The sequence below is a fragment of the Phyllobates terribilis genome, unplaced genomic scaffold (assembly GCF_046119375.1).
Source record: "Phyllobates terribilis strain yellow unplaced genomic scaffold, ASM4611937v1 Scaffold_5__5_contigs__length_657084704, whole genome shotgun sequence".
NCBI classification, from domain to species: domain Eukaryota; kingdom Metazoa; phylum Chordata; class Amphibia; order Anura; family Dendrobatidae; genus Phyllobates; species Phyllobates terribilis.
Window position 1 is genome coordinate 64,540,224 of NW_027362765.1, and position 24,500 is coordinate 64,564,723.

General features: G+C 49.6%; 1 protein-coding gene across 1 annotated transcript in view; it reads left to right on the forward strand.

The window, feature by feature from the left end:
• Positions 1 to 270: 270 nt before the first annotated feature.
• The window catches only part of LOC141272047 (uncharacterized), a 346,920-nt gene continuing 322,690 nt past the window's right edge, over positions 271 to 24,500 (forward strand). The window contains exons 1-6 of the mRNA XM_073682332.1: positions 271 to 342; positions 15,471 to 15,608; positions 17,254 to 17,403; positions 17,531 to 17,710; positions 17,794 to 17,914; positions 17,996 to 18,093. Of these exons, the coding sequence (XP_073538433.1) occupies positions 15,528 to 15,608; positions 17,254 to 17,403; positions 17,531 to 17,710; positions 17,794 to 17,914; positions 17,996 to 18,093 (630 nt within the window). The 5' untranslated portion in view covers positions 271 to 342; positions 15,471 to 15,527. The remainder of the gene's footprint in view (positions 343 to 15,470; positions 15,609 to 17,253; positions 17,404 to 17,530; positions 17,711 to 17,793; positions 17,915 to 17,995; positions 18,094 to 24,500) is intronic.

The following is a 24,500-nucleotide window of genomic DNA, read 5'->3' on the forward strand; positions in this document are numbered from 1 at the left end:
ACAGAGGACGGCCCAGGATACAGGGGACAGTCCCGGATTTGGGTCTCTGCCCTGCAGTCTCGGGCGTCTGCTGACTGCCCCTCACTGCCCTCATGCCCCCTCCGACATCTCCTCCTGCCGGGGGAGAGAAGTGGTAAATGTCTGTGGCTGGGGGCGGTAGGGGGGGAAGAGACATTTCTCGGAGCCCAGCAGAGTTTATCCCTCTTTCTATTCTGGGAACCTTTGCAGTTCTGCTTCCAGGACCTGTGATGATGTCACAGTCATGTGATCAGTCACATGGGGGGAGGAGCAGGATGGGGCTTGTAGGAAGTGAAGGGTTTTCTGTGTAGGAAGCGGCCACAGGTAAGAGCTGAAGCTGAGAAGTCTACACTGGGGACCGGTAATGAGGGAGCAGGGACTGTGTGATAGAGGGGACAGGACTCAGTCCTGGGGGAAGCACCGGGACTCTGCACTGGGGACCGGTAATGAGGGAGCAGGGACTGTGTGATAGAGGGGACAGGACTCAGTCCTGGGGGAAGCACCGGGACTCTACACTGGAGACCAGTAATGAGGGAGCAGGGACTGTGTGATAGAGGGGACAGGACTCAGTCCTGGGGGAAGCACCGGGACTCTACACTGGAGACCAGTAATGAGGGAGCAGGGACTGTGTGATAGAGGGGACAGGACTCAGTCCTGGGGGAAGCACCGGGACTCTACACTGGGGACCGGTAATGAGGAAGCAGGGACTGTGTGATAGAGGGGACAGGACTCAGTCCTGGGGGAAGCACTGGGACTCTGCACTGTGGACCGGTAATGAGGGAGCAGGGACTGTGTGATAGAGGGGACAGGACTCAGTCCTGGGGGAAGCACCGGGACTCTGCACTGGTGACCGGTAATGAGGGAGCAGGGACTGTGTGATAGAGGGGACAGGACTCAGTCCTGGGGGAAGCACCGGGACTCTGCACTGGTGACCGGTAATGAGGGAGCAGGGACTGTGTGATAGAGGGGACAGGACTCAGTCCTGGGGGAAGCACCGGGACTCTGCACTGGTGACCGGTAATGAGGGAGCAGGGACTGTGTGATAGAGGGGACAGGACTGAGTCCTGGAGGAAGCAGCGGGACTCTGCACTGGGGACCGGTAATGAGAGAGCAGGAACTGTGTGATAGAGGGGACAGGACTCAGTCCTGGGGGAAGCATCGGGACTCTGCACTGGGGACCGGTAATGAGGGAGCAGGGACTGTGTGATAGAGGGGACAGGACTCAGTCCTGGGGGAAGCACCGGGACTCTGCACTGGAGACCGGTAATGAGGGAGCAGGAACTGTGTGATAGAGGGGACAGGACTCAGTCCTGGGGGAAGCACCGGGACTCTGCACTGGGGACCGGTAATGAGGGAGCAGGGACTGTGTGATAGAGGGGACAGGACTCAGTCCTGGGGGAAGCACCGGGACTCTGCACTGGGGACCGGTAATGAGGGAGCAGGGACTGTGTGATAGAGGGGACAGGACTCAGTCCTGGGGGAAGCACCGGGACTCTGCACTGGGGACCGATAATGAGGGAGCATGGACTGTGTAATAGAGGGGACAGGACTTAGTCCTGGGGGAAGCACCGGGACTCTGCACTGGGGACCGATAATGAGGGAGCATGGACTGTGTAATAGAGGGGACAGGACTCAGTCCTGAGGGAAGCACCGGGACTCTACACTGGAGACCGGTATTGAGGGAGCAGGGACTGTGTGATAGAGGGGACAGGACTGAGTCCTGGAGGAAGCACCGGGACTCTGCATTGGTGACCGGTAATGAGGGAGCAGGGACTGTGTGATAGAGGAGACAGGACTCAGTCCTGGGGGAAGCATCGGGACTCTGCACTGGGGACCGGTAATGAGGGAGCAGGGACTGTGTGATAGAGGGGACAGGACTCAGTCCTGGGGGAAGCATCGGGACTCTGCACTGGGGACCGGTAATGAGGGAGCAGGGACTGTGTGATAGAGGGGACAGGACTCAGTCCTGGGGGAAGCACCGGGACTCTGCACTGGAGACCGGTAATGAGGGAGCAGGAACTGTGTGATAGAGGGGACAGGACTCAGTCCTGGGGGAAGCACCGGGACTCTGCACTGGGGACCGGTAATGAGGGAGCAGGGACTGTGTGATAGAGGGGACAGGACTCAGTCCTGGGGGAAGCACCGGGACTCTGCACTGGGGACCGGTAATGAGGGAGCAGGGACTGTGTGATAGAGGGGACAGGACTCAGTCCTGGGGGAAGCACCGGGACTCTGCACTGGGGACCGATAATGAGGGAGCATGGACTGTGTAATAGAGGGGACAGGACTTAGTCCTGGGGGAAGCACCGGGACTCTGCACTGGGGACCGATAATGAGGGAGCATGGACTGTGTAATAGAGGGGACAGGACTCAGTCCTGAGGGAAGCACCGGGACTCTACACTGGAGACCGGTATTGAGGGAGCAGGGACTGTGTGATAGAGGGGACAGGACTGAGTCCTGGAGGAAGCACCGGGACTCTGCATTGGTGACCGGTAATGAGGGAGCAGGGACTGTGTGATAGAGGAGACAGGACTCAGTCCTGGGGGAAGCATCGGGACTCTGCACTGGGGACCGGTAATGAGGGAGCAGGGACTGTGTGATAGAGGGGACAGGACTCAGTCCTGGGGGAAGCACCGGGACTCTGCACTGGGGACCGGTAATGAGGGAGCAGGGACTGTGTGATAGAGGGGACAGGACTCAGTCCTGGGGGAAGCACCGGGACTCTGCACTGGTGACCGGTAATGAGGGAGCAGGGACTGTGTGATAGAGGGGACAGGACTCAGTCCTGGGGGAAGCACCGGGACTCTGCACTGGGGACCGATAATGAGGGAGCATGGACTGTGTAATAGAGGGGACAGGACTCAGTCCTGGGGGAAGCACCGGGACTCTGCATTGGTGACCGGTAATGAGGGAGCAGGGACTGTGTGATAGAGGAGACAGGACTCAGTCCTGGGGGAAGCATCGGGACTCTGCACTGGGGACCGGTAATGAGGGAGCAGGGACTGTGTGATAGAGGGGACAGGACTCAGTCCTGGGGGAAGCACGGTGACTCTGCACTGGGGACCGGTAATGAGGGAGCAGGGACTGTGTGATAGAGGGGACAGAACTCAGTCCTGGGGGAAGCACCCGGACTCTGCACTTGGGACCGGTAATGAGGGAGCAGGGACTGTGTTATAAAGAGGACAGGACTCAGTCCTGGGGGAAGCACCGGGACTCTGCACTGGGGACCGGTAATGAGGGAGCAGGGACTGTGTGATAGAGGGGACAGGACTCAGTCCTGGGGGAAGCACCAGGACTCTGCACTGGGGACCGGTAATGAGGGAGCAGGGACTGTGTGATACAGGGGACAGGACTCAGTCCTGGGGGAAGCACCGGGACTCTGCACTGGGGATCGGTAATGATGGAGCAGGGATTGTGTGATAGACGGGACAGGACTCAGTCCTGAGGGAAGCACCAGGGCTCTGCACTGGGGACCGGTAATGAGGGAGCAGGGACTGTGTGATAGATGGCTCAGGATTCAGTCCTGGGGGAAGCACCGGGACTCTGCACTGGGGACCGGTAATGAGGGAGCAGGGACTGTGTGATAGAGGGGACAGGACTCAGTCCTGGGGGAAGCACCGGGACTCTGCACTGGGGACCGGTAATGAGGGAGCAGGGACTGTGTGATAGAGGGGACAGGACTCAGTCCTGGGGGAAGCACCGGGACTCTGCACTGGGGACCGGTAATGAGGGAGCAGGGACTGTGTGATAGAGGGGACAGGACTCAGTCCTGGGGGAAGCACCCGGACTCCGCACTGGTGACCGGTTATGAGGGAGCAGGGACTGTGTGATAGAGGGGACAGGACTCAGTCCGGGGGAAGCACCGGGACTCTGCACTGGGACCGGTAATGAGGGAGCAGGGACTGTGTGATAGAGGAGACGACTCAGTCCTGGGTGAAGCACCGGGACTCTACACTGGTGACCGGTAATGAGGGAGCAGGGACTGTGTGATAGAGGGGACAGGACTCAGTCCTGGGGGAAGCACCGGGACTCTGCACTGGGGACCGGTAATGAGGGAGCGGGGACTGTGTGATAGAGGGGACAGGACTCAGTCCTGGGGGAAGCACCGGGACTCTGCACTGGAGACCGGTAATGAGGGAGCGGGGACTGTGTGATAGAGGGGACAGGACTCAGTCCTGGGGGAAGCACCGGGACTCTGCACTGGTGACCGGTAATGAGGGAGCGGGGACTGTGTGACAGAGGAGACAGCACTCAGTCCTGGGGGAAGCATCGGGACTCTGCACTGGAGACCGGTAATGAGGGAGCAGGGACTGTGTGATAGAGGGGACAGGACTCAGTCCTGGGGGAAGCACCGGGACTCTGCACTGGGGACCGGTAATGAGGGAGCAGGGACTGTGTGATAGAGGGGACAGAGCTCAGTCCTGGGGGAAGCACAGGGACTCTGCACTGGTGACTGGTAATGAGGGAGCAGGGACTGTGTGATAGAGGGGACAGGACTCAGTCCTTGTGTGATAGAGGGGACAGGACTCAGTCCTGGGGGACGCACCGGGACTCTGCACTGGGGACCGGTAATGAGGGAGCAGGGACTGTGTGATAGAGGGGACAGGACTCAGTCCTGGGGGAAGCACCGGGACTCTGCACTGGGTACCGGTAATGAGGGAGTAGGGACTGTGTTATAAAAAGGACAGGACTCAGTCCTGGGGGAAGCATCGGGGCTCTGCACTGGGGACCGGTAATGAGTGAGCAGGGACTGTGTGATAGAGGGGTCAGGACTCAGTCCTGGGGGAAGCACCGGGACTCTGCACTGGGGACCGGTAATGAGGGAGCAGGGACTGTGTGATAGAGGGGTCAGGACTCAGTCCTGGGGGAAGCACCGGGACTCTGCACTGGGGACCAGTAATGAGGGAGCAGGGACTGTGTGATAGAGGGGACAGGACTCAGTCCTGGGGGAAGCATCGGGACTCTGCACTGGGGACTGGTAATAAGGGAGCAGGGACTGTGTGATAGAGAGGACAGGACTCAGTCCTGGAGGAAGCATCGGGACTCTGCACTGGGGACCGGTAATGAGGGAGCAGGGACTGTGTGATAGAGAGGACAGGACTCAGTCCTGGAGGAAGCATCGGGACTCTGCACTGGGGACCGGTAATGAGGGAGCAGGGACTGTGTGATAGAGGGGACAGGACTCAGTCCTGGGGGAAGCACAGGGACTCTGCACTGGGGACCGGTAATGAGGGAGCAGGGGCTTTGTGATAGAGGGGACAGGACTCGGTCCTGGGGGAAGCACCGGGACTCTGCACTGGGGACCGGTAATGAGGGAGCAGGGACTGTGTGATAGAGGGGACAGGACTCAGTCCTGGGGGGTGCATCGGGACTCTCTGCACATTAGGATACAGCTGACTCTACATGAGAAAGCCAAATCCTACTGGAGAAAGGCACCAGATCCTATCACCCACTAGGATTCAGTCACAGCCTTATATCTAGTGTGCGGCACTGCAGGTGGAGGTATGTGGCTATTCCTCATTACTATTAACCCCCTCAGTGCTGCGGTCACATTCCAGGAGACAGAACGTGTTCCTGTCTGTGTCGCTATATCAGGGTCTGTCTGTATTGGATTAGATTGGGTCACTTCCCTCCTGACGTCGCTTGCTACTCTGTTACTGTACAGTCTCTATTATGGCCTGTAATGCAGCTTTGTTCACACAATGTGGTAAAGAGGCAGTAACAAGAAACAAAAAATGTGTGAGCAACCCTTTAGGTATTAACATTTCAAAACAACATATTACCCAAGGGGTAAATAGACCACCAATGAGGGATGCATTAAAATTAACTTTTAATAATTTTCTTTTAAAAGTGGTCCTTTTATAAATGTTTAAAACTACTACAGTGGACCTATGTTGTATCTCTGTATAGGAGTGTTTCCTAGCATTGGAACACTTCCCTGTCCGCTACATCAAATCACTCCCTTTTTTTTTGTTTATATTTCCCTAGTGTGATCAAGGCTGCAGTCTATAGATCAATGTAGCATTTTATAGATATGTTCATTTCCTTCACACCTATACCACTGAATAAACTAAAAAGCATATACAACCCCTGGCAAAAATTATGGAATCACCGGGCTCGGAGGATGTTCATTCATTTGTTGAAAAAAAGCAGATCACAGACATGGCACAAAACTAAAGTCATTTCAAATGGCAACTTTAGGGCTTTAAGAAACACTAAAAGAAATCAAGATTAAAAATGTGGTACTCAGTAAGGGTAAGTTTTTTCAGACCAAGCAGAGGTAAAAAATTATGGAATCACTCAATTCTGAGGAAAAAAAATTATGGAATCACCCTGTAAATTTTCATTTCCAAAACTAACACCTGCATCAAATTAGATCTGCTCGTTAGTCTGCATCTAAAAAGGAGTGATCACACCTTGGAGAGCTGTTGCACCAAGTGGACTGACATGAATCATGGCTCCAACACGAGAGATGTCAATTGAAACAAAGGAGAGGATTATAAAACTCTTAAAAGAAGGTAAATCATCATGCAATGTTGCAAAAGATGTTGGTTATTCAGTCTGCTGTGTCTAAAATCTGGACCAATTACAAACAACATGGGAAGGTTGTTAAAGGCAAACATACTGGTAGACCAAGGAAGACATCAAAGCGTCAAGACCGGAAACTTAAAGCAATATGTCTCCAAAACAGGAAATGCACAACAAAACAAATGAGTAATGAATGGGAGGAAACTGGAGTCAATGTCTGTGACTAAACTGTAGGAAACCACCTAAAGGAAATGGGATTTACATACAGAAAAGCTAAAGATAAGCCATCATTAACACCTAAACAGAAAAAAACAAGGTTACAGTGGGCTAAGGAAAAGCAATCGTGGACTGTGGATGACTGGAAGAAAGTCATATTCAGTGATGAATCGCGAATCTGCATTGGGCAAGGTGATGATGCTGGAACTTTTGTTTGGTGCCGTTCCAATGAGATTTATAAAAATGACTACATGAAGAGAACATGCAAATTTCCACAGTCATTGATGATATGGGGCTGCATGTCAGGTAAAGGCACAGGGGAGCTGGCTGTCATTACATCTTCAATAAATGCCCAAGTTTACATTTATATTTTGGACAGTTTTCTTATCCCATCAATTGAAAGGATGTTTGGGGATGATGACATCATTTTTCAAGATGATAATGCATCCTGCCATAGAGCAAAAACTGTGAAAACATTCCTTGAAAAAAGACACATAAGGTCAATGTCATGGCCTGCAAATAGTCTGGATCTCAATACAATTAAAAATCTTTGGTGGAAGTTGAAGAAAATGGTATATGACAAGGCTCCAACCTGCAAAGCTGATCTGGCAACAGCAATCAGAGAAAGTTGGAGCCAGATTGATGAAGAGTACTGTTTGTCACTCATTAAGTCCATGCCTCAGAGACTGCAAGCTGTTATTAAAGCCAGAGGTGGTGTAACAAAATACTAGTGATGTATTGGAGTGTTCTTTTGTATGTTTCTTTTTCATGATTCCATAATTTTTTCCCTCTGCTTGGTCTGAAAAAAAAATACCCTTACTGAGTACCACATTTTTTATCTTGATTTCTTTTAGTGTTTCTTAAAGCCATAAAGTTGCCATTTGAAATGACTTTAGTTTTGTGCTATGTCTGTGATCTGCTTTTTTTCAACAACATTAAACAACTGAATGAACATCCTCTGAGCCCGGTGATTCCATAATTTTTGCCAGGGGTTGTATATGTGGGAAAAAACACAAGAATTTAGGACAATTTCAAAACATCTCAGTTCCATCAATACAGAGAGTGATATTCCTTTTGTCTAGCCATATGAGAGGACTACATGCTGGTAATCCACTAGACTTGGAATTTTGGGGGATTAGGAAAATGAGCCTGAGCCCAAGAAAAGGCAACCTGGATAGACTCCTACTACAAGAAGAGGCAAAATGGATCTATAGACTCAATTCTCGAAGTCCCAATGGTCTTAATGAGGGTTTCAGTTACAGTGACTTCTTGTGATACAATTTACTAATTTACTACGCCTTTTATATATGGAAGTATCTCTTTTGAGACTAATTAAATAGTGAGTTGAATATAGATATTTTGGAAATATTCCTGCAATTACAGATCTAATATTATTATATATGAGAATTAATGAGTGAGTCTGGTTGTGGGCCGTATGGACCTAATGATAGATTAATATGTTAATATCACACAGTATATGGATAAATATTACACATCTGGAGAAGATGAAGATGGGCATGTATTTTTGAGAAATATCTAATGTATGATGAAGGGGTTCATTCCGTATACATGAATAATTTAAATATTTTCTTCTTGAATTCATATTTTTCGGACTATAAGACCCACCGGACCATAAGACGCACCTAGGTTTTAGAGGAGGAAAATAAAAATTTAAGCAAAAAAATGTGGTCATGATGCACTTTTAAGGGGGTCTTCTGCTGGCACTGGTATAGGGTTAATGTCCCCCAATTCTGACAATATCCCCCATCCTGGTATATATGCCGACCCACTTCTTTTTATATGTGGTCCCCATCCCCATCCTGGTATGCCCGGCATCCCTCCATCCTAGTATGCATGGCACCCCTCATCCTTATCCTGGTATGCATGGCACCCCTAATCCCTGTCCTGGTATGCATGGCACCCCTAATCCCTGTCCTGGTATGCATGGCACCCCTCATCCCAGTCCTGGTATGCATGGCACCCCTAATCCCTGTCCTAGTATGCATGGTCCCCTAATCCCCATCAGGCTGCTCCTCCAGCGCTGCGTCCGGTCTGCCTGCACTGATCTCTCCATGTGTCCTGGTATGCAGGGGTAGATTAAGAGTAGCAAGGGCCCCGGGCAGTTTAGAAGGCGCGGGCCCCCCCCCCCCCACCACACACACACACACCTGATTTATCACGTGACATGTCACATGATCCCCTGTGATAGATCATGTGATAGTTCACGTGAAATTAATTTGGCACAATATTAATTATAATATATTTTTTTAGGCTGTGTGCCCACTATGCGTTTTTTAAGCGTTTCCACAGCAGCAATTCCGCTGCAGAAACGCTTAAAAAACGCTTGGTAGAAGGTCTGCCATGTTCCCCAATGATAATCCGCATGTGCTGTGTACATGCTGCGGAAATTTCCGCTGTGGATTATCATTGCGGAAAAAGCCGCAGCATTACCAATTATTTTGTGGAAGCCCTGCGTTTTCGCCGCCATTGACTTGCATTAGAACGCATGAAATCCGCATCCCTGCATCTGTAGATGCGGAATCCATGCGTTTCAATGTGCGGATGGTACCCGGGTGTGGAGGACAGGAGACTCTCCTCCAGACCCGGGTACCATAGAACCTGTAAAAAAAGAATAAAATAAAAAAAATATATTACTTACCTTCTGATGGCCCCCGGTCTCCATAGCGATGCATCCTTGCTTGCCGGCAGCTCGCGATGGTCTGAAAAGGACCTGCCGTGATGTCATTTAGTCATGTGACGGGTCACGCGACCGCTGACGTCGGCAGGCCATCAGAAGGTAAGTATATATTTTTTACCATTCTTTTACGGTCACACGATATAAATCCATGCTGGTTGCATAGATTTATATAGTGTAACCAAGTTGTCAAGCACTTTCCAAGTGATGCTAAAATCGCTTGGAAAGCGCTTGTCAACCCGCATGCGGAAATGCAAGTGAAGAACGCTTCACATCCGCATGTCCCTGGCAGGAAAACGCATGTAAAATCCGCATGTACAATCCGCATGGAGGCACGGCGCCATCTATACACAGCAGGAGGCCGCACGGCGCCATCTATACACAGCAGGGAGCCGCACGGCGCCATCTATACACAGCAGGGGGCCGCACGGCGCCATCTATACACAGCAGGGGGCCGCACGGCGCCATCTATACACAGCAGGGGGCCGCACGGCGCCATCTATACACAGCAGGGGGCCGCACGGCGCCATCTATACACAGCAGGGGGCCGCACGGCGCCATCTATACACAGCAGGGGGCCGCACGGCGCCATCTATACACAGCAGGGGGCCGCACGGCGCCATCTATACACAGCAGGGGGCCGCACGGCGCCATCTATACACAGCAGGGGGCCGCACGGCGCCATCTATACACAGCAGGGGGCCGCACGGCGCCATCTATACACAGCAGGGGGCCGCACGGCGCCATCTATATACAGCGGGAGGCCGCACGGCGCCATCTATACATAGTGGGAGGCCGCATGGCGCCCCCCCCCCCCAGAGACAGCAGGAGGCCGCACGGCGCCAACTATACTCAGCAGGAGGCCGCACGCAGTCACGCACACACACACAAACATATACAGACATATACATACACGCATAAACACATTTGAAACACAAAAATACATATAAACAGACATCACGCAATGATATCTGCCTACACACACACACATACATACATACATACATACATACAGACACAGACTCACCATCCCCCGGCTCCATTCCTCCTGCTTGTTCTGACTTCTCCGTTGCAGCAGTGCAGGCCGGGCGCGCACTGCGTGACGTCACAGCTAGGAGACACGGCCGCGCACAGGGCCGTGTCTCCTAGCAGTGATGCGGCCGGGCCAGCACAGGGAAGTTAACTGCTGCAGTGCTGGCCCGGCCGATGAAGAAGTAGCGGCGGCCGCTGCTGGTGGAGCGGTCCGGGGCCCCCCCTCCCGCCACTGCTACCGGTATGTGCCGCGGCGGCCTGCACATATAATGAGGGCAATCCGGCATTAGACACCCCGCCCGGAGCCGCGGGCCCTCTGCAGGCTCGGGGCCCCGGGCGGTAGCCCGGATTGCCCTCATTATAATCCGCCTATGCTGGTATGCATGGCACCCCTCATCCCTGTCCTGGTATGCATGGCACCACTCATCCCTGTCCTGGTATGCATGGAACCCCTCATCCCAGTCCTGGTATGCATGGCACCCCTAATCCCTGTCCTAGTATGCATGGTCCCCTAATCCCCATCAGGCTGCTCCTCCAGCGCTGCGTCCGGTCTGCCTGCACTGATCTCTCCATGTGAGCCGTGCATGACATCCCTGCCATGCGCGGCTCACAAAGAGAGATCAGCTGCCGGAAGTCACTGCTCCCCATGCCAGGTCTGTGTGCGCGGGGAGCAGTGACTTCATACTCCTTAATAGCGGTATACAGTGTAGACGCCCTGCGGCTGCTGCTGCTGCCGGCTATCTCCTGTGCCCGCTCATTAAAGGGCATGAATATTCACCCCCTCTCCACGCCCATGGGCGTGGAGCGAAGTTGAATATTCATGCCCTTTAACAGCGGGCACAGGAGACAGCCGGCAGCAGCCGCAGCGCGTCTACACTGTATACCGCTATTAAGGAGCATGAATATTCAGTGCTCCCCACGCACACAGACCTGGCATGGGGAGCAGTGACTTCCGGCAGCTGATCTCTCTTTGTGAGCCGCGCATGGCAGTGATCATTCATTTTCTTAAGCAGCGGGGACAGTGTAGGCTGCAGCGCGCGGCTGCTGCCTCCTGTGCCCCGCTCCTCCACCGATACCGCTCCCCCCACATAAATATACCCCCCCCCCAATATTCGGACTATAAGACACACACACCATTTTCCTCCAAAAGTTTGGAGGAAAAAAGTGCGTCTTATGGTCCGAAGAAAACAGTACATATTTATCTGTGTATATACTGTGGTAATAGTAAAGCAACTTGCTCGACTCTCAGATGCAGACACAGGGAACACGTCTCAAGTTAACTTCCTGGAGATTTATTGGGATATAAACCTCAGTAGGGTCCCACAAAATAAACACGTCCTCTCCGTTATAACGTAAAAGATAAAGTATCGTATAGTCCATAGGTTAGAGAGGTTTCGCTCGCTCCAGATTGCACAATGAAGTCCCAATAAACACAAGTCCTTTGGTGGAGCTCTCTGGCTTCACCACACACACAGCTTGGAGTCTTCCTTCTCCAGACCACACACACCAGAGAAAAAAAACAGTGACTGAGCATTTAACCTTGCTCAGCCACACCCTGAGGTGGAGATATGGTGAATGACTTCTCTCCTGTCTATATGTCATTCACAAAAAAACACTCCCTTTGAACATGGTGGTTCAACCCCCCCAACATATAATATGCTGGAGGAAATTGTAGGTTTAGTTCACTGAGGCAATAAGCCTCAGTGAAACATATCTCCCCTCACATATATCACCAGTGACTCTGTCACATATTCCCCCTCTGCCCAAAGCTGGGGGTTTGGGCACCTTCAGACACCAGACAGGGAATTCTAGAGAGGGCATCAGCGTTACCGTGTAACTTCCCGGGCCTATGCTCCATGTGAAAACAAAAATCTTGGAGCCCTAAGAACCAACTAGTTACCCGGGCATTCTTTCCCTTCTTCTCCCTTAACCATCTCAAAGGGGCATCGTCGGACACTAGTTTAAACTTCCGGCCTAGTAGGTAATATTTCCGAGTATCTACGGCCCATTTTATGGCTAAGCACTCTTTTCTACTATCGCATAGTTTTTCTCGCAGGAAGAGCGCTTTCGGGTCAGATAGAGAATGAAATGTTCCTCCCCATTTATCTCTTGAGAGAGTACGGCTTCTAGGCCAACTTCTGAAGCGTCTGTCTGGACCACAAACTCTCTATTAAAGTCTCGTGCGAGTAGGACCGGCTGCTTACACAGTGCCAATTTCAGCTGTTGGACCGCTGTCTCCGTTTCATCCGTCCATTTCGCCATCGTTGATCTGGTGCCTTTCAGGAGTTCCGTAAGTGGTGCGGCCATCATGGCAAAATTTGAATTAAACTGCCGGTAATACCCTACAATTCTAAGAAACGCTCTCACCTGCTTCTTGGAGTGTGTTTGCGGACAGTTGTGGATTGCCTCGACTTTATTGACCTGCGGCTTAATTTCGCCTCTCCCGATGCCATGGCCCAAGTACTGGGCCTCCTCATTCCCAATGACACATTTTTGGGGATTTATAGTAAATCCCGCCTTTCTCCATCCAGAAGTGCCTGTACCTTTAGCAGATGACTAGCCCAGTCTGGGCTAAAGACTACAATGTCGTCAAGGTAGGCTGCGGCATACTTCTTATGTGGGGCTAGGATCCGATCCATGGCCCTCTGGAACGTGGCTGTGGCCTCCTGCAGTCCGAAAGACATGTGTGTATTGGAAACGCCCATCAGGTGTTTAAAAAGCCATCTTGTCCTTGGCCCTCTGGGACATGGGGATTTGCCAGTAGATTTTCATCATATCAAGGGTGGAAATATACCTCGCAGTTCCAAGCCTCTTGATGAGTTCATCGACGAGAGGCATCTGGTATGCGTCACACTTGGATACCTCATTTAGCCGGCGGTAGTCATTGCAAAACCTCCATTCCCCGTTGGGCTTTGGCACGAGAACGATGGGACTCGACCATCCTTCTCTATGACCTTTTTGAGCATTGCTTTTAAAGTTTTATTAAAGCACTCCACTAGTCTGTCTGTCTGTGGATGGCAAACGGAGGTTTTCAGCTGGGCAATCTGGTGGACCTTACTCAGCTCCTTCATTACCTTGCTCATGAATGGGGTTCCTTTGTCTGTAAGTATCTCCGGCAGTCCGGTCCTGGCAAATATATAGACAAGTTCCCGAGCCATGCTCTTACTCGATGAGTTCCTCAGTGGTACCACTTCTGGGTACCGGGTTGCATAGTCCATGACCACCAGGATGTATTGGTGGCCCCGTGCAGATTTAACTAACGGCCCCATTAGGTCCATGTCAATCCTTTAAAAGGGGATTTTGATCACAGATAGTGGGATTAGAGGACTACGGAAGTGGTATGAGGGAGCGGTTATCTGTCAGGTGGGGCAGGACCTACAATAGTTTAGGATTTCCCGGTAACACCCTGGCCAATAAAACGTCCTCAAAATCCTCTCCTGAGTTTTCTCGACCCCCAGGTGTCCCCCCAGAACATGTGAATGGGCCATATCTAATACCCTCTTTCGGTATGTCCCTGGAACTAAGACCTGTTCCACTACCTCATCACCCCTTAGTTTGGTCATCCGATACAATAACCCCCTGAACTGCAAAGTGGGGGAATCTGGTGTCTGCCCCCAGCTCTTGAGCAACCCCGTTACAGACAGTAACCTGGCCAAACGCCCCCTTTAAGGTCAGGTCCCAAACTTGAGCAGTCCCAAAGTTTTAGAGACTTCGACGGGGTTTCTTCCTTAGGGACCTGGCTTTTGTCCACGCAACTCAGTACGGTTTGCTTTTCCCACAAGTCCCAAAACAAAGCGAAATCGCACCCCAATATGACAGGGCATTTCAGGTCAGGTCCTTGATCACCATGACCTCATGAGACTGGGCACCACTGTTTGTTCCCACTGGCACTCTGGCCACAGGGTAGTCCTTGGTGTTAACATGTATGCACCGAATGACCACGGTTTTGTCAGGGACCAACTGGTGGGAAGGGTAGCTCTGATTAGGGTCACCACACTCCCAGAGTCTAACAGTCCAAGCACCTTTACTCCATTAATGGACACAGCACATGTTTGCGGCCCCTCGCCGGGTCGACAGTCCACACTGCTGGCTGGATAAGCATAATAGGAACACCGTCTGCCTAGGCTGCAGTCCATTGGCTCTGGGGACATATGACACCGGGTGGATATGTGTCCAGGATTGTGACACCGCCAACAGACCACATCCTTAACAGTCTTTGCGGCACCTTCAGTGGAAGTGGGACGCCGCCCAGTTGCGTCTCTAAACCCCCTCTGTGGTGAGCCCGCCCCCTTTTGGGTATCCCAATACGGGGAGGTGACTGTGTCTGATTTCCCGAGGGATTTCTCAACCACCTGGTACCTTTCTACTAGGCCGACGAGGTCGTCCGCGTTCTGAGGGTCGCCTTGAGCAACCCAAGTCTGTACCGACCTGGGAAGGGAGTGTATGAACCTATAAGTCACCACCCACTCAGCCATCTAGGCAGGAGTGGGAGACTCTAGCTGAAACCACTTCTGAACGAGTTGCAGTAAGTCAAACATCTGCGAGCGAGGGGGTTGGTTACCGGCATACGGCCAGTGGTGGACTCGATGGTCTCTCATCGCCATATTCACTCCCAGGCGTATCAAGATCTGTCTTTAGTTTGGCATATTCCTTGGCATCCTGCAGTGCTAAGTCATAATATGCCTTTTGGGGTTCACCCAACAAATATGGTGCCAGAACCTCTGCCCACTGTTTTGGTGGAAGTCTCTCCCGATCAGCCACCCTCTCAAAGACTGTCAGAAAGGCTTCTACATCATCCCTCGGGGTTATCGTCTGCATGGCCCATCTTATAGCTTTCCTGATGCGCGAGTCATCAGTCGACTCTCGGGGTGGGGCGGTTGGTCTGCCCTGGAGGGCATCCACCAGATGCTGTATTTGCTCCTGCTGCGCTTTTTGCTGAAATTGGATCTGTTGTAGCAACAGCTTGTTTGTTTCCTGCAGAGTTTGCTGCTGCTGCAGGATCTGCTGCTGGTGTTGCTGCTGTTGGCTCTGCACTTGATGCTTAATGAGCTCCTCCATGTTGCCGGACATCTCTGGCTGGCTGACGGCTTTCTCCCAGGACATCCAACCCTCTCTGTGGTAGGTACACGTGTTCCTGGAACCTTGACCGCATTCTTCACCAACTGTGGTAAAGCAACTTACTCGGCTCTCACAGAGGCAGACACAGGAAGCACGTCTCAGGTTAACTTCCTGGAGGTTTATTGGGATATGGCATAGACCTCAGCAGGGTTCCACAAAATCAACACATCCTGTATGGAATAATGAAAACCAAAAAGATAAAGTATTGTATAGTCCATAGGTGACCAGGGTTTTGCCCGCTCCAGAGAGCACAATGAAGTCCCAATAAACACAAGTCCTTCAGTGGAGCTCTCTGGCTTCACCACACACACAGCTTGGAGACTTCCTTCTCCAGACCACACACACACCAGAGAGAAAAAAACAGTGACTGAGCATTTAACCTTACTCAGCCGCACCCTGAGGTGCAGTTATGGTGAATGACTTCCCACCGTCTATATGTCATTCACAAAAAAACACTCCCTTTTGAACATAGTGGTTTAACCCCCCAGCATATAACATGCTGGAGGAAATTGTAGGTTTAGTTCACTGAGGCAAGAAGCCTAAGTGAAGCATATCTCCCCTCACATATCACCAGTGACTCTGTCACAATACATTTGTATGTGAATTTATCTTTTAATAACATCTCTATCACTGAATGTCTTACACTGAGCCGTTATATTGATTAAGAACATGTATATTAAATCATTAAATGATAAGTTATGTTTATGTATGGTCCAGGCATGGGTTGCATGTATTCGGTATGAGCTATATGTTATTCTATTGGTCCACATATAGAAGCTATGAGGCTGAAACAGAGGCTTAAAGGGAACCTGTCATGTCCTAGTTGCTGTGTACACTGCCCCCATTGCTTTGTTAGTGATGCAATGTGCATCGATGTCTACATCGAGGGGATTCTTTGAGGACCTCACTCTAGCATCTCCGATCTAGTCTCCTCAGCAGTGACCCATCTAGATCGGAGTGGCTAAAGTGAGGAGCACAAAAAATCACCTCCGATTTAGACGCAACCTTGCTGGGAGCAGTATTCAAATACATGGGCGACGCCAGCAGTGACTGAATGAGAAACTCACACCCCTATGACTGAATACGAGCAGGTAGGACAAAGTGTATATAATGTTATAAAATCATTATACTACCACCAATTTTAATGAAAAAAAGCTTGCAGTGATGCACATTGCATCACTAACAAAGCAATGGGGGCAGTGTACATAGCAACTAGGACGTGACAGGTTCCCTTTAAAAGGTCCATTCCCTTATTTTTTACCTCATTATAGCTCTGGGCGCCTGATAAAGCCTGTATAGGTGAAACTGGTTGGGGGAGTAATATATGCTTTTTAGTTTCTTCAGTGGTATATGTGAGAAGGAAATGAACATATCTACACATGAATTGGTCAATTTATGTGCTAAGATTTCTCATTTATTTCTATATTCTAGAGCAGTAATGCTATTCAAATTTCATATATATCATGTTCGCATACTTAGCGTTGCAGTGTGCTGCTTTGTTTGTTAGTTATAATTGGATTGTGTTATACCAGGGGCAGGACGGGGCCATGACTTCATGTATTGATCATGTGAAGCTGGTAACAGCTCCGGAGATTTCTTACATGGGATCTTTATGATGTTACATCGTCATCTTCTCCCCATTCAGGTCCCTACAATATCGGATCTTCTCAGTGGAGATCTTCTATATAAGAGAATTTTCCTGATTGACCCATCAAGGATGGATAGGGACCGGGACAAGATGGCGGAGAGGATATTACACCTCACCCTAGAGATCCTCTTCCGGCTTACTGGAGAGGTGAGATTCTGATGACGTCACATTACATCATTCTTATCTATGGGAATAACAGATGGACAGAACTGGAGAGGTGAGGACTCTGGAAATGTCTGTAGTGAGATTTATTAATGTGTCTCTCTATAACCAGGATTACACAATAGTGAAGAAGACCTCTAGTGAGCTCTGTCAGGACCCTGTGTCTGAGGGATGGGGAAGACCCCTGAGCCTTATCACAGGGCCTCCACCTGACCCCCTGATACATGAGGACATCAATGACCAGAAGATCCTAGAACTCACCTACAAGATGATTGAGCTGCTGACTGGAGAGGTGACACTGCTGGGAATGCTGGGATATTATACAGTAACGCTATGAAGGGATCGGGGGGATGACTGTATCATTGTATGTGTCAGGTTCCTATAAGGTGTCAGGATGTCACCGTCTATTTCTCCATGGAGGAGTGGGAGTATTTAGGACACACAGATCTGTACAAGGACATCATGATGGAGATTCCCCAGCCCCTCACATCACCAGGTAATAGACAGGACTAAATACACATGGCTTATAATTATCTGTATTTAAAGAATGAATTAAGTCCTTTTATGTTTCCTCCAGTTCTATCCAGTAAGAGGACAACACCAGAGAGATCTCCCCGTCCTCTTCTTCCACAGGACTGTAAACAAGAAGATCCCGATGTTCCTCAGGATCATCAGGTAGATGGAGAGAAGGTGTCATGAAATCCCCTCTATAAAGCTGTGATCTTGTGTTCAGTCTTGTTTGATCTCCCAGTATTATACACTGATGACCAATTTATTAGTGACCCTTTCACACTTCCATCTGAAACTTATTAAACACATGACCACGGTGTGCAGCATAAGGGCGCGGTCAGACAGATGTATAAATCAAACTTGAGATCGTAACACAGTGCGTGTACTGGACTGTAGCTCTGTGAACCCGAGCGTGACAGCTGCTTAGGAATACATGAAGCTGTCACTCTACGGTTAGAAGAGTCACCGGCCAGTCCGTGCACTGCTTTCCAATCTCAGTCCGATTTATACTGCCTTCTGACTGCGCCCTAAATCGGAGAGATCATTTTTCAGAATGGGAACATAGAGTAATCTGAATCACTTTGAGCACTGTCACAGCACAAGTGTTTCAAAAATTGTCAAACTTATGGAGTATTTTGCATGCAATGATGTGATGAGTATACTGAGAATAGGGTGATCAATTAAATATATCCAGTGATATTGGATCCTGTGGATGTAAGCAATGTATCAAGGAAAATGTGAATAATAGTTGTGAGAACATGGTGTGCCGTTATACAGATTGCAGCTGAATACTGCTCTAGTGTTCAACTAATGTGTGTGAATGCAGCCATCATTCCTTAGAACAGATGAGCGATAGCAGTGACCAGTTCCAGTGTCAATGATGACCAATGATAGCAGAAAAGGAAAAAACTTTATTTTGCAAAAGAGAGCAAAAGAATATAACTGACCAAGGTAAAACATTGTCTGTACGGATTAATCCAAATTGATGATGGGAGGGTCAGAATTTAACACAAGCAGCATGAATCCATGTACACCTCAGCCCAAACAACCCTTACATTGGAAGTAATCACAGGTCATGTAGTCATGGTAAGGGTAATTAGTGATGAGTGAGCACTAAAATGCTCGGGTACCCCCCCTCCCCCCCGGCGGTCTGCAGAGTGCCTAAAAATTGCCCAAATCGATGGGAATAGTGCTCAAATGACATGGGAACAGCATGGGGAAGAACCCTGGAAGCATTTCTGACTCCCAGGTCACTGCTGTCAACAATGTTGTCAGAGGTATTATGCCACTTTTACGGCCTCACACTAAAACATACAAAAACAAAATGCATTTTCCTGGGAAAAATATTAAGGAACATTCTTTCTAGTGTAATGACTTGTATATAAGGCAAAATAAATAACCAAAAATGTTCCTTCACACCTTGGGCTATGTTCACACGTAGCGTTTTTGATGCGTTTTTGCACTTTCACATTGCTTTCATTGGTGAAAAATACATTCACCAGTAAATGTCATTTTTTTCCAATTTTACAACCTTATCGAGTGGGTCTCCTATACTGTTATTGCATATGCAGTGACTGCAAGAGCTGCCAAAAATTTGGACGCAACCTAATACCCCTTTGAAGCGACAGAGGAGGGTATCAGTAAAAAAAATGTTCCCATTATAAAAGAGTGCGTCTCCTATAGTGGTAATGTTCTTGCTGTGACTGCAAGGGCTGCCAAAATTTGGGAAAAACCCCACTAACAATTTAAAGACACAGAGCTGGGCCACAGTAATGACATGTTACCATTAGAAAGAAGAGGGTCTGCTATCCAGTTATAGGATATGCAGTGAGTCCAACGGCTGCCAAAATTTAGGAAAAACCCTAATAACTATTTAAAGACACATGGATCTGGGCTACAGTAACGAGTACGACATGTTCCCATTAAAAAGGAGTGGATCTCCCATACTGTTTGCCTATGGAGTGAATGCAATTGTTGCCAAAATTGTGGAGGAACTCCAATGCACCTTGCAAGAGACGTAGAGGTCGGAGGGCCTCCTGAAAACCATGTTCCCATTATTAGGAAGTGGGTCTCTCATACTGTTTGCCTATGCAGTGAATTCAACGCCTGCCAAAAATTTGAAGGAACTCCAGTGTCCCTTGCAAGAGACATAGATATGGCTGATATGGTGGTGTAAGATGAGTAGAAAGAGGAGGACAAGAGCAAATAGACAAAATCAGGAAGCATATACCCATGTCTGGGTGTAAAGACAGAGGTGCATGGGAATAGAGTTAGACCTCCCAATAAAAAGACACTGTATTTGAGTTTGTTACGCTGCTATCATTCGGTGGTGTTGAGAAGTCTGACCCAATCCAGCCCTTGTTCATTTTTATAAGAATCAGCCTGTCAGCATTTTCAGTTGACAGGCGGAGGCGCCTATCGGTTATAATTCCGCCAGCGGCACTAAAAACCCGCTCTGACAAAACGCTAGCGGCAGGGCAGGCCAGGACCTCCAAGGCGTAGAGAGCCTGTTCATGCCAATTATCCAGCTTGGATACTCAATAATTATAAGGCACAGAGGAATCACGGAAGACGTTGGTATTTCGGCAAGGTACTCCCTCACCATCTTCCTAAACTTTTCCCTCCTTGTGAGAGTACCCCGCGCCTGAGGGCCTGTGCGATGGGAGGGTCTGAGAAAACTGTCCCAGAACTTTGACAGTGTTCCCCTGCCTCTGCTGGATTGCATTTGTGTCTCTCTCGCCTGTACTCCTTGGTTGTCAAACGAACTGTGACCTCTGCCGCCAGCGTTTTCAGATGGTAATTTTTTAAATAATTCCGCAACAAGGGCCTTCTGTACTGTACCATTTTATTAGGCCTGTCCTGCAAGGGAATAAGAGACAGAAAGTTCTCTTTGTAGCATGGATCTAGAAGTGTCACCAACCAGTAATGACTGTCACCCAAAATTTGGAGAACGCGAGGGTCACGGGAAAGGCAGCGTAACATAAACTCAGCCATGTGTGCCAGACTGCTAACAGGCAAGACTTCCGTGTCCTCACCAAGAGGATGACTGACCACGCTCTCCTCCTCCTCCCTATCTTCAAGCCATCCACACTGAACAGAGGTATGACAATCATGCAGGTAGTACCGTCTATAGCTCAGGAAACTAGCTCCTGTTTTTCCTCCTCCTCTTCCTCATTGTCATTCAGTCCACGTTGGGATGAAATGAGGCTGGGCTGTGTGGAATCACCCTGTATGGTTCCTTGCTCAATCTCATTGTGCTTCGTTTCCAAGTAGGTTTTGAGAAACCACTGAACCACGAGGTTAAGCACATGGGCCAGGCATGATACGTGTGTGAGCTCGCCTTAGAGCCGCCACCAGGTTCCGGCCATTGTCACACACGACCATGCCTGGCTGTAGGGTCAGCATTGTCAGCCACAGATCTGCCTGCTCTTTCAGAGCTGTCCACAACTCTTCAGCGTTGTGCGGTTTGTCACCTAAGCATATTAGCTTCAGCACAGCCTGTTGCCACTTGGTCGAGGCAGTGCTGCAGTGCTTCCAGCTTGCGACTGTTGTCATTTCTGAGATGGAAGCTGAAGATGAGGAGGAGTTGCAGGAGCTCTAGAATGTGGGGGCAACCCTGATTGACTCAGGGCCCGCAATTCTCGGCGTCGGGAGGACTTGTTCCGTCCCAAGGTCCGACTGGGTCCCCGCTTCCACTATATTAACCAAGTGTGCCGTCAGTGAGATGTACCGTCCATGCCCACAATCGCGTGTCCATGGTTAGGTGTACTTTCGCAGTAACTGCGTTGTTGAGGGCACAGCTAATGTTGTGGGACACGTGCTTGTGTAATGCGATGACTGCACACCGGGAGAAATAGTGGCGGCTGGGGACTGAGTACCGAGGGACGGCCGCCATCATCAGGTTGCAAAAAGCTTCCATCTCCACAAGCCTAAAAGGCAACATTTCGAGCGCAAGCATTCGTGAAATGTGTGAATTTAGTAGAGTGGGGCGTTGGCTGCATATTTGCGCTTGCATTCCAAGGACTGGGGTAGGGATAACTGAACGCTGCTTTGGGACAAGGACGTGAACGTGCTTGCTGATGGTGCTAGTTGAGAGTGTGCAAAGACACGTGCAGTGCAGAAGGCATCTTCGCATGCACCATGGACAAGGGATTGACTTGCTCGCACAACGTCGGAAGAAGCAGTGGTGTCATCCGCAGCCACTGTTTCTGGACCCTGGGGTTCGGCCCACTTAGTCGGGTGCTTTGCTGCCATGTGCCTGATCATGCTGGTGGTGGTCAGGCTGCTGGTTTTGCTACCCCTGCTGATGCTGGCCTGGCAGGTGGTGCAAATGGCCTTTTTGAGGTTATCTGCAGAGTCTTTAAAAAGCAAACAGACTCGGGAAGACCTAACAGTTGTACTGGCAACTTCCGTTGTGTTGGCGTCACAAGGAACACTTTCCCGCCTTGTGTCTGCAGCCACCACACTGCTTCTTTCTGCCTGTTGTGGTGCTACTCCTCCCTCCCCCTGTGTGCTGCTGTCCTCGCACTGTATGTCCCCTGAGAGGTTGGGTCAGTTACTGTATCATCCATCACCTCATCTTCCACTTCCGCACTCTGGTCCTCCTCCTGACTTTTTGGCAATTGTGTCTCATCATCCACCTTTTGCGACAGTAATTGCCCTTTCCCAACGTTGCCTTCGTGTGACCGTGGCTGCTCCAATATTTGGGCATAGCTACACGCGTTCTCCTCTTGACTCTTGAAGCTGGCCGGACGAGAGGCCCGAATGTATAAATGGAAAAGTGAACAGCTCTTCAGAGTGTCCAAGTGTGGGATCAGTTGTCTCCGGGCACTCAGGATAGTGGGAGGAAGGAGGATCAGGGTGAGGAATATGCAGTCCAGACTCACGGCTACTGAGCCTTGACCGTGTGGAAGATAGGGTGGTGGTGGCGGCAAAGTGACTGGAAGCATTATCTGCTATCAAACCAACAACCTTTTGACACTGTTCTGGGTTCAATAGTGGTGTACTGCTGTCCCCTTGTAATTGGGACAGGAAGGTCGAGCGACAAGATGTGGGTGTTTGTGGCACAATGTCAGCTTGCCCACAGCCACGTTCTCGGCCTCTCCATGCACCATCACATCCACTTCCCCATCCCTTGCCATGCACCTCACAAGGAAATGGACAGCATGTGACTTAAATATGAGTGTCTGAGCAAAGGGTCTGAATACTTATGACCATGTGATATTTCAGTGTTTCTTTTTTAATAAATTTGCAAAAAATTCTACATTTCTGTTTTTTCAGTCAAGATGGGGTGCAGAGTGTACTTTAATGAGAAAAAAATGAACTTTTTAGAATTTACCAAATGGCTGCAATGAAACAAAGAGTGAAAAATTTAAAGGGGTCTGAATATTTTCCATACCCACTGTATATATGTTGTGGAATACCTATACTAACAGTACATTCAATGGACCCTCTTGCCCTATATGCTCTTCAGTCTGCCACATACACTGCTTGCCTGCCTGCCTAACTCCTGCTATCACCACTGAATATATGCAGCTGGATTAGTCCTCAGAGGGACTTTTAGTTCACAGAGACATGTGTGTGTGTGTGTATATATATATATATACAGTACAGACCAAAAGTTTGGACACACCTTCTCATTTAAAGATTTTTCTGTATTTTCATGACTAAAAATTGTACATTCACACTGAAGGCATCAAAACTATGAATTAACACATGTGGAATTATATAGTTAACAAAAAAGTGTGAAACAACTGAAAATATGTCTTATATTCTAGGTTCTTCAAGGTAGCCACCTTTTGTTTTGATGACTGCTTTGCGCACACTTGGCATTCTCTTTATGAACTTCAAGAGATAGTCATCGGAAATGGTCTTCCAACAATCTTGAAGGAGTTCCCAGAGATGCTTAGCACTTGTTGGCCCTTTTGCCTTCACTCTGCTGTCCAGCTCACCCCAAACCATCTCGATTGGGTTCAGGTCTGGTGACTGTGGAGGCCAGGTCATCTGGCGTAGCACCCCATCACTCTCCTTCTTGGTCAAATAGCCCTTACACAGCCTGGAGGTGTGTTTGGGGTCATTGTCCTGTTGAAAAATAAATGATGGTCCAACTAAACGCAAACCGGATGGAATAGCATGCCGCTGCAAGATGCTGTGGTACCCATGCTGGTTCAGTATGCCTTCAATTTTGAATAAATCCCCAACAGTGTCACCAGTAAAGCACCCCCACACCATCACACTTCCTCTTCCATGCTTCACGGTGGGAACCAGGCATGTAGAGTCCATCCGTTCACCTTTTCTGCGTCGCCCAAAGACACTGTGGTTGGAACCAAAGATCTCAAATTTGGACTCATCAGACCAAAGCAGATTTCCACTGGTCTAATGTCCATTCCTTGTGTTCTTTAGCCCAAACAAGTTTCTTCTGCTTGTTGCCTGTCCTTAGCAGTGGTTTCCTAGAAGCTATTTTACCATGAAGGCCTGCTGCACAAAGTCTCTTAACAGTTGTTGAAGAGATGTGTCTGCTGCTAGAACTCTGTGTGGCATTGACCTGGTCTCTAATCTGAGCTGCTGTTAAC